General features: G+C 42.5%; 1 protein-coding gene across 4 annotated transcripts in view; it reads right to left on the bottom strand.

Moving 5' to 3' along the window:
• Positions 1-19,069, bottom strand: part of LOC124126355 (ras-related and estrogen-regulated growth inhibitor-like) — an 80,771-nt gene that overhangs the window by 34,897 nt on the left and 26,805 nt on the right. The window contains exon 1 of one of the 4 annotated variants that reach the window (XM_046489783.2): positions 17,033-17,395. The exons of 2 other annotated variants lie outside the window; for them this stretch is intronic. In XM_046489783.2, the coding sequence (XP_046345739.1) occupies positions 17,033-17,048 (16 nt within the window). In that variant the 5' untranslated portion in view covers positions 17,049-17,395. Of the gene's footprint in view, positions 1-16,970; positions 17,396-19,069 lie in introns of those variants that run through there. One more of the 4 variants, XM_046489791.2, reaches the window with a different exon arrangement.

Below are 19,069 nucleotides of genomic sequence, written 5' to 3' on the forward strand. Positions count from 1 at the left end.
AACACCTCTTCTAAACGTACATGCGTCTCTGTATGCCTCCATGGTTCGCGTTTCTTTTGGAGGTGAGTATATATAACTCCCATGTTTTGGGAACGCTGCAGGCAACAATAAAAGTCGAGTCTCTAATTACAAATATTTTTTTAGTGGGTCTGTATTTCTCTTATCTAACGAAAATAACTCATTGACATGCAAACGTCGCCCGAAACTTGACAACTCCTATTCCAGAGTTTAAATTGGTTTCGTTTTAACTTATAATTCGAGTGTTGAGAGTTTGTTTAAGTGCTCAGTACCAGTGATTTATTTACTAGCAAGATAAACTAGCGAGGATGAAGATGAAGAATGGCGAGACGTCACCCCGTGTCCACTGTTTCCCAAATCGATTCCTTTTAGTTGCAACGTGTGGATAATTCAGTCAAACAACCACAGTGTTTGCATGTCGAAAAGTTGATTCTTTCAAGAACTGAAACTTGCCATGAGATGAGAATGTAACGAAATAAGGGACACTTGAAAATATCAAGAATATTATCAGTAATGATGTATTTGTTAAAAAAATAAAAAATCGAAACTTCTCAGCAGTGAACAGTGTCTTGATTGACACACGCAAAGTGCAGCCATTAACATACTATTCACACTGCATCCTTTAGAACGATTCGACCTTTGCATTGACATCTAACAAAGATTCTGCCGCACAGATAACGGTTATCTAACGGTATGTGAGTCTTGCTGCTTCTGAAGTTTATTAAAAGCCACTTGTTGAAACAACACTCACCATCATGGCTATTATTTTGACAAGAATAAGTCGATAATGATGGGGAATGTCTTAAACCTGAAATCGACACTCAGCTGTTATTTGATGGATGGCTATTTGCCGTACTACACTTTTTAGTGAGTGAGTTAGTGAGTGAGTGAGTGAGTGAGTGAGTGAGTGAGTGAGTGAGTAAGTTGGGGTTAACGCCGCTTTTAACAGAATTCCAGTTGTATCGCGGCGTGTCAGCTCAATGTGGGAGGAAAACCCGAAGTGATGCAGGTCTCAGACGTTTACCACTTCGGTGAAACCCACGAGCAGGGGTATGGTGCTGACAAACCTAGAAACATAATCGGGGCTAACCGAGATTCGAACCCACAGCCATAGGTTTCTGGAGTGGCCAAGGGACGAAACTTTGTACAGTGAATCGCGGCACCTTAGACGTCTTGGCCACCCGTGTAACCGCCCCCCCCAACACTTTTTACACATGTAGAATAGTAACAGTGGTCAGTCGATCTGCAAATTATATATTTGACCAAGATATTTGTAACCCCGAGCAAGGCTACTGTATAGTGGCATACTGGGGACAAACTTACCTTATCAAGAATATTATCAATACATTAAATATTGCTTCTAATGACTTAAAGTATGATTTAGCTTTGTCATAAAAAATGATTATTATATTTCTCACCGTGTCACTGTGAATGTACACGATTATGTTGTTTGATATAAACCTTGTGAACATGTATTTTCTCGTTACACATGTTCAAGGGTTCGAATCCTAGGTTTGCCTTGGTTTTCAGTCTATGAGTAACAAACTCGCGTGTTTCACTGGAGTGTGAGTGGGTGAGTGGGTGAGTGGGTGAGTGGGTGAGTGAAAGTGTTTCTTTTACGCCGCGTTTAGCAATAGTCCTGCGACGGGGGACACCATAAATGGGCTTCACATATTGTAACCATATGGGGAATCGGCGTTTGTTCCATCACAAATACACAGTGCAATTGCGTCAGACTTGAGATAAGATATTGAGATAATTTAGAAACATGACTTCGAATGTCATCAATAACCTTTGACCTTTTGTCATCTATGTTTTATTTAGGCAACTAACGCACGCGGATTACCTTATATGTTGAGGAGGATATCAAAACATAATATCTAACATAATTTGATCTCTTAACCTTTATAAATATCTTATGCGTAACGGTTCCCATACATGTCTGTGTACACACAAATGCAAACCTGCCATTTATCATGAACACCATCAAGATTACCCATTTAGCAATCGAAACTTGATACGAACGTTGATCCATCAACTGGTTGAGCTTGAACGATTTCATAGAGATTTTTGAAAGGTACATTAACGTCATAATGGCGTACGAACTTGATGACCCTGACTACTGATTTCATATCACGACATCAATTCCCAAGCTTTGCACTGAGCAGTAATCAGTACTGACAAGCGGGATGTGGAGGTTCTTCATTCCTTGTTTACAGCTTTCTCCCACAGCCAGATCCACATCGATCCAAGGTGGTGGAGACGGCGTCGTGTTCATACCTTCGCACAACATCGTTGACGTCACCATCGGTGACCACTACTAGCACCACCTTTATCAGTAGACGATGTCACCTCAGAATATCATGGACATATTTCATACCGTACTGGACGGTGGGGTAGCCTAGTGATTAAAGAGTTCGCTCGGTGCGTTCGATTCCTCTCAAGACTACACTGACTGAAGCCCATTTCTGGTGGCCCCCAAACAACCCCACCCCCACCCCACGCCAAACCCCCGTCGTGATATTCTGGAAAAGTGCTAAAAGCGGCGTAAAACCATACTCACTCATATCGTTATTATTATTATTATTATTATTATTATTATTATTATACAATGTGTTTTACCTCTGTTTGAATTAAAGATATCAATTATCATTAGTAGTAGTAGTATCAGTCATCATCACTATCATCATAATCATTACTATCACCATCATCATCATCATCATCATCACAAGTACCTCATTATCTTTACCAACATCATCGACAACATTATATTCATATATGAAATAACGATCAACACCCTTAATCAGTCTTGAACAACGTTCAAATATATCACGGCGTGATGTGTGAAGAAAGACAAGGGCGGTGTAGGTTTTCTTGGTGAAACCCGTGAGTACAGGTATGGTGTTGACAGACTAAGCATCTAACGAACAGCGAATATCTGGCAAGGTTAAGAAGAAACTCCGAGTACAGAGAACCGTGGCAACTTAGAGGCCATGCACAACGTAACAAAACAACAATCTCAATGGCACACAGAAAATGACAAAAGAACTAATATACGTGTGCACTGGTACATTAAGCCATTTTGGAATGAATGATGGCAGTTATCTGTTACATAATATACCACAGCCATGAACTAAACACGTCAAACAGAGACGTTGCCTTTATGTATGGGAGTAATCATGTACACCCTGCAACGTTGATATACAGCATAAAGGTGGAACAGAACAAGTTGGTGTTGAAGATGTTCAGGAATTGCTAAAACTGATATCTCCCCCGATCCAGTCCCCCTGGAACCTTCAGAAACAAAGTACTGCAAACTACGTTTATAACGAATACGCTTATAACGAACTGACGGATATAACGAACCTACTTTTTTGTCCCGACTATTTGCTGTTGTTATGCTGTATATATGCTTATAACGAACTACGGTTATAACGAACTAAAACTAGTGGTCCATTTGAGTTCGTTATAACCGTAGTTTACTGTACTCTCGTTCCCATCACCTTGTCTCAAATTCACAATGCCCAAACCACTGCATGCAGTGAACTGAGCGCAAAAAGACAGGCATACACTTGAAAATTGAATTTGACCAAAAACATTACAAACGGTATCAAAACTGAAACAGTCGGCGAAACACTGCAGACTTTAGGTCCAAACCCGACTATGATAACCGTATCAGATACATCACCATCGGTAGAATAGGTCTTCAGCAACCCATGCTTGCAGTAAAAGGTGACTATGCTTGTTGTCAGAGGCGACTAACAGGCGATAAAGTGCGGCGTTAAAGAACAAACAAACCAACAAAAGTCCTACATGCCGGGAATACAATGCGAGGTTTACCTTATGGAATAATACAATACATATTATCACTATCTTTCAATGTCTTTTGGTTTAACGCGGCCGGGGATCGAACCAGCAGCAAACGATTGTCTGGTCGACTCGATTATTTACAGACCTCCGTCATATCGCTGGAATATTGCTGAGTGCGGCGTTAAACAACAAACAAACAAAAGTCCTACATGCTGAGAATACTATGCGAGGTTTACATTATGGAATAATAAAATACATATTATCCAAATACACCAGACTTCCTTCAATTATTTACTAGCTTTTTTCAAACAAACATCACCATCGAATACAAGTAACATTTTTTCATTTTACCATCATTTTTACATGTGTTTTGCCTTGGACTTTAGTTCTCTGTTTTGTGAATGCTTAAAAAGAGCATGAATGTATTTATTTAACTATAAAAAAGAAATTAACTTGAGTCGTACAACTCGAAAACAGTCAATAAGATAGTTTGCATTAAACCACAACCTGATAACTTATATTGACAGCTGCACCATACGAACAATCAAAGCAGGGATTATCTGAAAGTACCTCAGTGGCGTGAAGTACATTTCAGTCTGGTGCTGCACCAGTTAGCCTGGGTGATGGTCTGGAAGTACTTAGGTATGCTGGGTGAGATTGTAAGGCTTGGTGTGATGGTTGACATCGATTTTCTGACAAGCAACAAATTGATAATTCAAATGTTTAGATTTCCCCAAATGACCAGTGACAGCAAAGTTGATTTGTTTTCGGTTAGTAACGATCGCACTCTAATACAGTTTGGATCAGATAGATTTTGTTACTTTTATGTTGGAGTGGCAATAGAACTCAACCTGAAAGACAGTTATTTGTTTGCTGGGCCACCCGAGCTCACCTTGTCCGTTTTCATAAACACTGATGGAGATTGAGTGATTTGAATACAAACAGATGTATTTGTGTTCCTGTGGACCTGAATAGCGATGCATGTTATACTTGTAGCGCATATTCATTACGCTGAACGCAAATACATCACACATGAGTACTGGAAAATGGACCCGTGAACATTCCGGGGTAGAATAGGTCTTCAGCAACCCATGCTTGCCGTAAAAGGCGACTTTGCTTGTCGTAAAAGGTGACTAACGGGATCAGGTGGTCAGGCTCGCTGACTTGGTTGATGCATGTCATCGATCCAAATTGCGTGGATCGATGCTCATGATGTCAATCACTGGATTGTCTGGTCCAGACTCGATTATTTACAAACCGCCGTCATATAGCTGGAATATTGCTGAGTGTGGCGTTAACAACAAACCAACCAACTGGAAAATTCTATTAAAGACTGGAAGGAAGTCGGGTGTATTCATGATTTGTGAGTGAGTGAGTGAGTGAGTATGGTTTTACGCAGCTTTTAGCAATATTCCAGCAATATCACGGCGCGGGACATCAGGAATGGGCTTCACACATTGTACCCATGTCGGGAATCGAACCCGGGTCTTCAGCGTGACGAACAAACGCTTTAACCACAAGGCTACCCGTCCACCCCCATGATTTGTATGATATGTGTTGTATCATTCGATAATGTACACCTCGCATAGTATTCCCGGCATGTAGGATTTTCTACTCTTACTTTTGGGATTTGTCATTTTCAAGATACAGCAACTTCAACTATAATGACAATAATAATAACAACAACAATAATAATCGTGAGTTTATGAAAACATGAACGTTTGGAAAATATTAAAAAAGGTTTGTTTGGATGATTGTCGTTTAACGCCACACACAAGATATTCCTGCTATATGACGGCGGTCTGTAAATAATCGAGTCAGAACCAGACAATCTAGTGATTGATATCATGAGCATCGATCCACGCAATTGGTGCCATCTAGGAACAAAATGTGATTCCAGTACGGCCGCTAGATCATTTCATTTTCATTTTCTAAATACGGATATATACATTTCAGTTGATCATGAAATCTACATCTTGTCAATATCACTGAAGATAAAAACTGATAAAACCCGTATAAACCCCGGATAGCCAAGTCGCCTAAGGTGTTGCCACAATTCGCTGTACGGAGATGCGTCCCTTCGACGTTCAAGAAGCATAACACATTATCATCGCGGGCCCGAATCCAAGATTGGCTCTGATTCCTGGTTTGTCAGAACCATACACAGCTCCTCGGTTTTATATGTAAGTAGCAAACATTTAAGAACTGAATCACTTCACGCTTTCCCCCAACAACAACTGAAGTTATGTTCAACGCGGCATAAAAGACAACTCATTCAAACTGTCACCTTAGACACGTGGGTGACCCATGCCCCTAGCTGTGTAATGTACGAAGAAAGAGCATGGCCCAAACAAATCACTCAACAAATACCAGCTGAAAATAAATGCAATTAATACCAATGTCGCGTTCAATGTCTCCTCTTACAACCAATGACGAGATGAATTTCGAAATCAAATTAAAATCCCCGACCATCATCTTCTGTGACACCAGCAGAAGTCGGCTTCATGTCATGTTAATTAACGTTAGTTGTCTGGAAACAGTAATTCCCCGTGGCTTATAGCATTACATATATCAGATGTAAGGTCAAATAGATAGGACATATCGTATTCTCGCTGATAGGAATGGAAGGCATCAATATCGCAATAGGATACATCTATTAACACACATTACATATCTACAAACTCATATCATATCTATCATGCCACCTTCCCGACGACTGTTTAAATCTTGCCGCAGTAGGGGACGTGATCCGAACCACTTCATACACAAACTGGCTCCGATATGGCGATATTGGTGATCTTAATCATTTGTGAATGGGAACATGTTATGTTGGAATTACAAGATATGTACCGGTTATAGAATATACGGTGTTCATATCACCGCTCGCTATCCAGGGATCCAAACGTTATTTTCCTTATTTTTACAACTGATTACAACAATATGATGACCCGGGGCAATAATGATTAAGAAATTTGAAGATTGTTTGTAGCTTAACGCTACACTCTACATGACTTGATGTTATTTTGATGAATATCTAATATATCACCAGTACATGCTTCGTCGTGGTAACATAACGCTGAATGTTTCTCCAGATGGTGAGTGAGTGAGTTTGTTTTTACGCCGCTTTTAGCATTATTCCAGCAATATCACGGCGGGGGACACCAGAAATTGGCTTCACACATTGTACCCATGTCGGGAATCGAACCCGGGTCTTCGGCGTGACGAGCGAACGCTTTAACCACTAGGCTACCCGACCGCCCCTTCTCCAGATGGTCGTAAGTACCGATATTTTGTTTTTGGTTTAACGCCGCACACAGCAATATTTCCGCTATTTTGCGGTGGCCTGTAAATAATCGAGTATGGACTTGACAATCCAGTGATTGATATTTTGAGCAACGATCCACTTCGTTGGGGTACGTTGATACGCTTTCAACCTCACAAAAACTGACCCCCCGATCTACTACGTCCTTCTTGCGACAAGCATGCAGGGGATATATTCTAACCCGGAATCCCCGGGGCACAAAAGGCCGTATCGTCATAGCCTGGCATGAAAAAGACCCTACTTCGCTCATCAAGCAGGCATGCATCAAGCTGTATTAAGTGTCGGTGAGTGAGTGATGTTTCACGTCTGTAGCAGCTACACCTAAATCCCGGCGCTCTGCTATACAGTCGGGCCAGACAACTATAATTACGGAAAGTGAGTGAGTTGGGTGTAACGCCGCTTGAACAATAGTCCAGTTATATCACGGCGTGTCAGCTTAATGTTGGAGGAAAATCCGAAGTGATGCAGGTCTCAGACGTTTACCACTTTGGTGAAATCCACGAGCCCGGGTATGGTGCTGACAACCCTTGAAACATAATCGGGGCGAATCGGGATTCGAACACAGTCATAGGTTTCTGGCGCGCAAAGGGACACAATTTGCACAGATAATTGCGGAGCCTCAGATGACTGAGACACCTGTGTCCCGATTATGAAAAGGGTTTGATATCTTAAATTCAAACAGAGCTAAAACACATATAATAATAATAATAATAATAATAATAATAATAATAATAATAAAATAAATAAATAAAAAAATAAAAAATAATAATAGATCATTTATACTGCGCGTATTTCCACACCACACAAGGGCATGCTGAAAGCGCTATTTATTACCCCGGTCACACTGGATCGGTGTGCATTTCAAGAGTCATTCTCAGCTCCCCGGGGAATATACAACCAATGCTGCCTGTATGTAGTCAGTGTACCCGCCGTGATTTTACCGCAATATGGTTAAAAGTAGTCTAAACTTGTACCATTTCACTTCCACAAAGTGAAGACACTGGCACACGTCTTCTGTGACAGGCAGTCATAACAGCATCGATCTAAGAAAATATGGCTTCAAAACAATTTGGAACTCATTTAATGATTGATCATAATTGTTGTATCTTAACAAACACGCATCTGAAGGGATCAATTGTCAGGGCCCCATTTAAACAGGCAGCCCCATAACAGTAAAAAGATAATAATGTTAAATCACTTGCGGATTAATCGAAGTGGATTGCTTTACCCCTGTGTTGTATTTAACAGCATTGTTCTGGCAGTACCAGTTATGCGCACTGGATATGACACGGTCAGTGGTCTTCAGTAAACGCTGCAAAACGATTTACAACAATGGCTGATTGAACTACTCGTGGCGTCAAGCCAGTACATGGTCAAATACACAATAGTTATTGTAATTAGCGATAAAAAAACATGTTTTTATTCGTCAAAAGTCATGTCAACACTGAGTGCATGCGAAAGATTAATTTGTCTTTCATACAAAGTGCGAGTACTTGCTGACATGCTACATGCGTGAAACGTGGCTACTTTCTAACTGAAAACAAACATCATGAGGAATCAGACGGGCCTTTCATGTGTTCCTACTTTTTGTCAGTTCTGGTGAGAAATCAGTAGCCCCTTTCAACCTGAAGATATCTCTCTCACCCGTGTCCAAACGATACTGATGGAAATGAATAGAACACTTAGTTTTAGACACAGTAAAATGATACGCTGTCGTGGGTTCCCAGCCCTGTCTATAAACTACGAGATGGAAACATAACATAAACACATCCGAACATTTGATTCTCACGTGTGTTGAATGTGTATACGTTACTTCAAATGTTCTGACAGTAAAGCTTATTTCCCTATATTTTTCATTCTTCCCTTATTCGTTTCCATCACGATATACGCGCTCGCGCGCGTGTTCTTATATTGTGAGGGGCGGTCGGGTAGCCTAGTGGTTAAAGCGTTAGCTCGTCACGCCGAAGACCCGGGTTCGATTCCCGACATGGGTACATTGTGTGAAGCCCTTTCTGGTGTCCCCCGCCGTGATATTGCTGGAATATTGCTAAAAGCGGCGTAAAACCATACTCACTCACCCACTCACTCGTATATCGTGATGGAAACGCACACGCACACGCACACACACGCGTCTTATTTAACTGAGGAGAACCAGCAGCCCCAAAACCTGAGAAAGGTGTGTATGTATGAATCGTATGTACCATCCTCTAATCACCAAACGGACCCCTTGTGAGTGGTTCACATAGACTCTTTACATGATGGCAATGTACGCACAAAACAATAGACGCAAGTCATACTATAGGCTTCTAACTGTGATCATTTATGAATTGTTCCCGAAAAATGCTTGTCCTTAGGTTTGTTTAACAACAGAGAAAGATGATGTTTGTCTCGCCGGTTACGATAACAAATATATCAAACCAACAACTACTACTAGCGCCCCCCCCCCCACCCCCACACACACACACACCGAGAATGTTATGTGCTAATTCCCGGTAATTACTGATTATTTACAAGAAACAGGTAATTTTACTATATATATCCACCAGAACTAGGTAGACGGAATCCAGCGCCCCGATCCTAATCAGCTCCAGCTATACAAGCCTCGTTTTGACATATTGGCCAACAGAGTGCTCGCCCTTTGTGTACATAAACATGGCCACCCAACACATCCAACCCCGGCTGCAGTGTCCGGGTCATCTTTTGCTGACACACCCCAGATCAGTGTGGGATGTCATTAATTCGTAGTAATTGTCAGCAAATCAAATACCATATGGCTTAACCTTGCAATTACCGGGCATTAGACCACGTTATCTCGTACGGCGTACAGACCGAGCGACCCACAACAACGGGGTTATTGTATATAATTGGTTCAAAGATGACTGTGTTTATGCTTATGTTAGGCTCACCCCGTCAGCGTAGATCGATCGATATAAGTACCAGCGTGGGTATGGTAATTCGCGCTCACACGGTGTATCGTACGTAGACTAACACTTACAACATGGGTGCTATGTGAATACCTGGTGCTAGACTAACATCTAGTCTCTGAAATGAACATATCATACAGAAAAAAACAGTTGTTCAGTTATCTTAATAAAAATTTAATAAAAGGGAGCCCAGTGACTCTCTTCATTTTCATACTGCAGTAATGTAGACTTGCCAAACATTATAGACTTGCATGGGCTGTATTTGATATATATTTGTATCAGGGTATGTAAGACAGACTAACCTGGTGCCCTTGCCGTGATATTGCTGGGGTATTGCTAAAAGTGGCGTAAAACAACACTTACTCAATCAATATATAATTTTGATAGAAACAAGCAACTACATTGGTGCCACAGTGAGATGGGAGAGTCAGAACCTGTGGAAATCTAGACTTGCTTCATTGAGACTATAAAGTTACAGTAAGGGTTGGGAGGGAGGGAGGGGAAAATATGGTTCAGGGACTTAGACTATATTATACATTGTATCTAATTGAAACTGCTCACATCAGATCAAATCATTTGGATCCAGCACTTGTATGTAAACTGTTATACCGGTACTGCACTACCACCGTCAAACAGCTGGAATACCAGTACTGCACTACCGCCGTCAAACAGCTGGAATACCAGTACTGCACTACCACCGTCAAATAGCTGGAATACCAGTACTGCACTACCGCCGTCAAACAGCTGGAATACCAGTACTGCACTACCGCCGTCAAATAGCTGGAATACCAGTACTGCACTACCACCGTCAAACAGCTGGAATACCAGTACTGCACTACCGCCGTCAAACAGCTGGAATACCAGTACTGCACTACCGCCGTCAAATAGCTGGAATACCAGTACTGCACTACCACCGTCAAGCAGCAGGAATACCAGTACTGCACAACCACCGTCAAACAGCTGGAATATCAGTACTGCACTACCGCCGTCAAACAGCTGGCATACCAGTACTGCACTACCGCCGTCAAATAGCTGGAATACATGTACTGCACTACCACCGTCAAACAGCTGGAATACCAGTACTGCACTACCGCCGTCAAACAGCTGGAATATCAGTACTGCACTACCGCCGTCAAATAGCTGGAATACCAGTACTGCACTACCACCGTCAAATAGCTGGAATATCAGTACTGCACTACCACCGTCAAACAGCTGGAATACAAGTACTGCACTACCGCCGTCAAACAGCTGGAATACCAGTACTGCACTACCGCCGTCAAATAGCTGGAATACCAGTACTGCACTACCACCGTCAAACAGCTGGAATACATGTACTGCACTACCGCCGTCAAACAGCTGGAATACCGGTACTGCACTACCGCCGTCAAATAGCTGGAATATCAGTACTGCACTACCACCGTCAAACAGCTGGAATACCTGTACTGCACTACCGCCGTCAAATAGCTGGAATACATGTTCTGCACTACCACCGTCAAATAGCTGGAATATCAGTACTGCACTACCGCCGTCAAACAGCTGGAATATCAGTACTGCACTACCGCCGTCAAACAGCTGGAATACCAGAACTGCACTACCGCCGTCAAATAGCTGGAATACCAGTACTGCACTACCACCGTCAAATAGCTGGAATATCAGTACTGCACTACCACCGTCAAACAGCTGGAATATCAGTACTGCACTACCGCCGTCAAACAGCTGGAATACCAGTACCGCACTACCACCCTCAAATAGCTGGAATACCAGTACTGCACTACCGCCGTCAAACAGCTGGAATATCAGTACTGCACTACCGCCGTCAAACAGCTGGAATACCAGTACTGCACTACCACCGTCAAATAGCTGGAATACCAGTACTGCACTACCACCGTCAAGCAGCTGGAATGCCAGTACTGCACTACCGCCGTCAAACAGCTGGAATACCAGTACTGCACTACCACCGTCAAACAGCTGGAATACCAGTACTGCACTACCGCCGTCAAACAGCTGGAATATCAGTACTGCACTACCGCCGTCAAATAGCTGGAATACCAGTACTGCACTACCACCGTCAAATAGCTGGAATATCAGTACTGCACTACCGCCGTCAAACAGCTGGAATACCAGTACTGCACTACCGCCGTCAAATAGCTGGAATACCAGTACTGCACTACCACCGTCAAACAGCTGGAATACATGTACTGCACTACCACCGTCAAACAGCTGGAATACCGGTACTGCACTACCGCCGTCAAATAGCTGGAATATCAGTACTGCACTACCACCGTCAAACAGCTGGAATACCTGTACTGCACTACCGCCGTCAAATAGCTGGAATACATGTACTGCACTACCACCGTCAAATAGCTGAAATATCAGTACTGCACTACCGCCGTCAAACAGCTGGAATATCAGTACTGCACTACCGCCGTCAAACAGCTGGAATACCAGAACTGCACTACCGCCGTCAAATAGCTGGAATACCAGTACTGCACTACCACCGTCAAATAGCTGGAATATCAGTACTGCACTACCACCGTCAAACAGCTGGAATATCAGTACTGCACTACCGCCGTCAAACAGCTGGAATACCAGTACCGCACTACGACCCTCAAATAGCTGGAATACCAGTACTGCACTACCGCCGTCAAACAGCTGGAATATCAGTACTGCACTACCGCCGTCAAACAGCTGGAATACCAGTACTGCACTACCACCGTCAAATAGCTGGAATACCAGTACTGCACTACCACCGTCAAGCAGCTGGAATACCAGTACTGCACTACCACCGTCAAATAGCTGGAATACCAGTACTGCACTACCACCGTCAAGCAGCTGGAATACCAGTACTGCACTACCGCCGTCAAAAAGCTGGAATACCAGTACTGCACTACCACCGTCAAACAGCTGGAATACCAGTACTGCACTACCGCCGTAACAGCTGGAATACCAGTACTGCACTACCGCCGTAACAGCTGGAATATTGCTGATTGAGGCGTTCAATACCAGATAAAGAAACTGTATGAATTGAGTGAGTGGATGGGTGGCTGAATGAGTGAGTGAATAGAGTTTTAAGCTGTTCGTGACAATATTTCAGTTTTACAAGGGCGTGTCAGCCAAAGGTAAGGCAGGTCGGGGGTGATTACAACTTTGGGGTATACGGTGCCAACAGAGAAGACCAATAATCAGCGATCTGAGATTCCACCACTTACACGTAAAAATCAGTATGTCGTGTTTAGCACCTTGAAACAGCCTTCGTCCTTTTAGTTCAGTCAACACCAATATCTTCAACCCTATATAGTACAATACAATATTGTCAGTGTTTTGTTGGATGGTGCCGCGATTGGTAGCCCATCACGTGGAGCGGTATACTACCATTAAGGCGTGGCATAATGCTCATGATATCAACCACAAATATGTCTGGATACACACCTCAGCGGAATAACACATTAGCCATCGAGGGTCGGTCGGGTAGCCTAGTGGTTTAAGCGTTCGCTCGTCACGCCGAAGACCCGGGTTCGAGGTACAATGTGTTAAGCGGCGTAAAACCATACTCACTCATTAGCCATCGAATATCAAGATTGAAGAAGAAACTTTGAAGATACACAAACTGTGAGGACATGAAATATATCGGAAAAGTCAGATCGGATAGTTCATGGACAAAATACACAAGTATTTGCATATTTCTTCGGTTTCTACGCTATTATCTTATGCTAAAATACAGCTCCCCGGCCTTCCTCGTAGGCATCAGACATCCCATACAATAATTATATGACTTGCCCAACAGATGTCTTGTTTGTAATACCTTAAACCATTACAATGACGCCATGCTATTGTTCTGAGCCCGGAATCCACTGGTCTTTCTGACGCAACTATGTCATTATGCAAATTTATATTAGAATATTTTTTACATCAACTGTTTTTGGGTCAATGGTAAAGCGGAGACTAGTTCTACGTTTACAAAGGGGGGTTTAATCGAGGAAGCCAACAACTGGTCACGAAGAATACCTTCTAACTGCAGTGTACAAACGACTCGGTCAGCGAAACCCTTTGAACGCTGTCTGCTTGGGGTGGGGAGGCAACTGTGTTGAAGAAGTGATTTTAAGGCTACGTCCAGTTCACCCTAAGGCGCTTTCCAGTTACTTTGGCCCGTGGATTTGCGACACGGCGCTTCGGAAATGTGTATTAAAACTTGACGAAGATTCTGAAGTCTATTCATCGAGTCTGTTGACAAGATTCTGTTGACCTCCTCAAATTAGATTAATCAATTGTCGACAATCGCATCTTTCCGTAATCTACACGAAGGGGCGCCATACGGATTTGTCCCGTAATTACACGAGTTGGTCAAGATGGTTGACTGGTATGGAAAGAGACGAGACTTTTTTAAAACTTCATTCTGACAAACATCACAAGCAGCACCTCACTTTTAATGATTTTTTATTCCAACCCTCCAACACCGTGATTAAGGTATCGGTCTAAAACAAAATAATGATTTTCCAATATTATTCAAATTTTATGTTGATAACCGACCGATAATTTTGAATATATTTTCGAAAATTCAAGACGTCAGCGCTAAAGAATAGTCAGTCTCAAATATCTGCCGAATACATGGCACAGTAGGAGCGAGCGAGCGAGTATGGTTTTACGCCGCTTTTAGCAATATTCCAGCAATATCACGGCGGGGGACACCAGACATGGGCTACACACATCGAACCAGGGTCTTCGACGCTTTAACCACTAGCCTACCCGACCGCCCTGGCACAGTAGGAAAGACAAAATGATGAACTTGATACGATAGAATTACTGAAAATCAGTGCTAACATCAGGTGTTCGCGAAAAGGGTTATGTCCTACTCTACCGGTGGCACCGGCATTGGCGGTGTCACATAAGAGGCTTTTGGATGTGTGAGAGGGTTATTTCTGAGAAACCTCAACGATGACCATTGCAAGCTACCTGTAACCGGATCATACAACTAGTGCATGGCGCTCACTCAAGCACAGTGTAACCGCCAGACGTTTCACCCTGTGAGGAACATTAATTTAACTCCGAGCTGTGAAAGAACAGACTCAAAATGAAACACACAAGGTTACATAAAAAATGGAGGTATATTGTTTTCTTGTGGGAGAAGCTATTCTGGTAGTCGCGCCTGCCTCGCTTCGAGCAGTTATTTGAAGTATTCCTCGATATGGTTACAAGCGCTAGAAACATTTATGAAATATTCTGCGGGTTAGGGTGAACCTAGGTCACTGTGGTTCATTCAGTCACTAGGTTATAAGCAGGATCACCTCAAGACCTGGAGTGGATCATATTTAACGAATTGAGCACTACGAAATTCCTTAAAATAGATTTTGTTTCTATTTTATTGATGAAATATGTGGTAATAATCCTTTTTTCAAATTCCAAAGCAACAGATGATGGAATATTTTACCGTTGTACCAGGCATTAATATTGGAGAGTTGCACTTTGGCATATGTCGGAATGCTAAAAGCTGATCATGGAATTCTAAAACAGAAATATAATACTCGCCTCGCAATATATTGATATTTTCAAACAAAGAAGCATCCATATCACATGACTGCAGAAAATACAGCAGAGGGTGGTCTGAGTGAGTGAGGGTTGTTGACGTCACACGTAACGCCACATTTACGGTCATTCAACGTGCTTCACACCTTCTACTCGTGTGGGACAACGGTCAACGATAACAGTTCCCACATATGACACTTTGCTACACGTATGACAGTATGTGTGGATGGCGGGTGGGAGGAGGTGTGTGTTCTGGCGCTGACGTTCAGATAGCAAATAGACATCCTGAAACAGGCTCTCCAGTCAGAAGGAAATAATTTGAGAAGTTCTGACTGTTTTTGCTTGAAGAACTGGCGCTTCAATCTTCTAAAATGCCTTTTTAAAATTAACATTTCGAAAAATACTCATCTAATTCCGATGCACTGTGTTTGTTCAGCTCGACTGGAGTGTGTTCGGAAAGACCTCGGGGTAAATTACTGCATCATTGTTTTATTAACGTTGCATTAATTTAGCTTTGCTGATAATGTTGGACCACACTCTCATGAAACCCGCTTTCCAAATGCTGAACATACTTCTGTAAGATCGTAAGCGTCATTTTAAAGCTTTCAAATTAACGCGTTTATCTTTGCTTCAAATGATTGAATAGCTCAAACACAACCGTATTTTATCTTAATGCAAATGGTAAAACGAATTTGGCAAAACAGTCAGCTCTGGAAAGCATAGGGAATTTCAGTAATAATGACTTTAACGATTGATAATAAACTCATCTTTTAAATATGTATAAGGAGTGGCACCATTATGGCGTTGCAATGGAATTGGCAAAATGGTGAAGCAGTTCTTGTAAATGATGCATAGAACATCACGATGTGTTAGTAAATGAGACGTGACTCTCAGTATATCCAGGTGTCATCGGGCAAAAAGACAGGTGAGATATATCAATCTGAGCAAGGATCTGGTACTTGTTGACATATGTTTAATACAGGTCGGCTCTAGGTTAGCCAGAGAGGCAATTATCGTTATAGCTGAAGAGGAAGATCTATATATAAAATAACCTTAAGACACCTGGTAAACGTGTAAGCGATTACTCTAGGTACTTCTTTCACGGAAAGTGTTGGGTTTGGAGTGCTTGGTTGGGTAAGGTTGAAAGTATGGTAATGATACGAATAAAATATTGTATATTGACAAAAACATGTACATGATGCTTAAAGAATATATAACAAAAATTGACAATAAATGAACGGAAAAGGATGCATAAACAGGATTTGAGCCCCAAAACTCAAGTTGATGAAAACTGATTGATGAAAACATCCCACCGATACACAAATGGCAATAACTAAATGAAAATAAATAAAATGCACGTGCATGTGCGTACATACTGCATGTGTGACAACAACGGTGCGTTCACGAGACGTGTTCACAGACTACATGATCATCTCACATGGTGTAACAGCCATGTCGTCTGCTTCTCCACCGGATATCGTCTGCTACTCCAACTGTCGTCTGCTGCAATCCAGTAAGTCCAGCCTCGTGTGCGATCAAGGCTCTGACTCGCCGCTCGCCGCTTCCACTATCGACTGTGCTCCAACATACCTCCTCACACTCTGCCGGTTCAACTGGGCTACAACGAGATACCTTCACACCGGTCTAGGCTCCGCACAGGGAGGTTAGTCGCTAAGGAGGAAGCGCTTTCGGCGGCCACAAAGCAAACAATCGTTTCGATGAGGTGCAAAGACGACAATCTAGTTTGTAAATAAGTAGTGTTACCTCATGCTACACAATCGGTCGACGAGCGGGATTATCCGGGTCAATGTTTGCTTGAATCAGTCGACCAAGCAGTGAGGGTAATGGAAAAAACTAATCAAATCCGTCAGGACATTTGGGCATAGGCTTTCCTATTGGCAATCGATATGAACATACGCATTTCTCATAAAAGTTCGCCTTAATTAAAACCTTAGACTTGCACAAGTCCCTAAGGCTATAATTAGTTTAAATCATGTTCTAGATTATGTAAATAATAAGAACAAGTTGTCCCTATAAGAGATTGGCGTCCTTAGAACTGTCCACATATCTAGACTTGCCTATTAGGAGCCTAGAATTACTACACATCCATGGATTTTTCTTTCAGTAGAGCCTTGGAGCAAGGCTATTAAAACCTTAATGGAGTCACATGTGACACGACCTATTTCATCGATCATAACTTTCATGCGTTCATCATTGTGAAGCGTTGTTTGTTCATATGAAACTTATTTAGCAAGGCTGTTAACAAGGATGGTTTAAGTGACACATTGTTGTGTCCGGGAACAGTAATGGGTTAGCAGTGTTCAAGAGTGTCAAACAATACCCAACTCCCGCTCGCCAAAATATTTGTATTGCAACCCTTTGAAGATTGTCAGATAGATACCAGCATGACGTCAATGGTTGGAATGTGACGTCATAGCTGGGTTAAATCGTTTCCCGTGTGTACAGGTATAGAACCTTCGCAGCAGATTAATTTTCGGTTATTGTTTCCAAAACTTGTTTCACCGAAAAAATATGTTTTGTTTGTATCTTAACGCCGCACTCAGTAATATTCCAGCTATATGGCGACGGTCTGTAAATAATCGAGTCTGGATTACACAATCCAGTGATTGACACCATGAGCATCGATCCACGCAATTGGGATATGATGACATGCATCAACCAAGTCTGACCTCCCGATCACGTTAGTCGCCTCTTACGACAAGCATAGTCGTCTTTTACTGCAAGGATGGGTTGCTGAAGACCTATTCTACCCCGGATCTTGACGATCAGGTTATAAGCAAAACTATGTGGCATTAAGTACCTACCTTTGATGAATGGTTCAAATCAATATGTTTTAAATAATTCGCTCGTGTGCCACCGGTGGTAGTCTTTGAGGTGAGGTGCAATGGGGTTTAACGTCGCGTCCAAGATTATTGCACTTATATAGCGACGTGCATGCATGTATGTGTGTGTGTGGCTGCTTGTACTAGTCCGGAGTGATGCCGATTTATAGTGTTAGCACACTGAGATACCATGCCGCAGTTTAACATGAATACCCCACTCAGACACAGTATACTGACTCCGAGCCGACCAGTCCTTGTTTTAGCCCCTTAATGCCGAGCGCCAGACAGGGTAACAACAAGTACCATCTTTTAACGTCTTTTGGTATGACGCGGCTGGGGATCGAACCCCGGACTTTCCGCTCTCCGGGCGGACGTTCTACCACAAGACCACGGAGGCGGTCTGGTAGTCTTGGAGGATAAAATGAAGTGAAGTAAAGTGAAGGGGCCCTACCCTGACAAACCAAGTATTGTATTTGATGTAAGAAGATCAGACTCGAACCTACTCCTTGCAGACGCTGCCAACTATGACAAGCATTGGTTACTGAAGCCCTATTCTACCCCGGATCTTTATGGGTCCAAGTTTCCGTTTCAAGGATCACGGTTGAGGGGAAGACCGGAGGGAGTACATGTAA

Source organism: Haliotis rufescens, unplaced genomic scaffold (assembly GCF_023055435.1).
Source record: "Haliotis rufescens isolate VD_foot unplaced genomic scaffold, xgHalRufe1.0.p SCAF_5, whole genome shotgun sequence".
In the NCBI taxonomy this organism is placed as follows: Eukaryota; Metazoa; Mollusca; class Gastropoda; order Lepetellida; family Haliotidae; genus Haliotis; species Haliotis rufescens.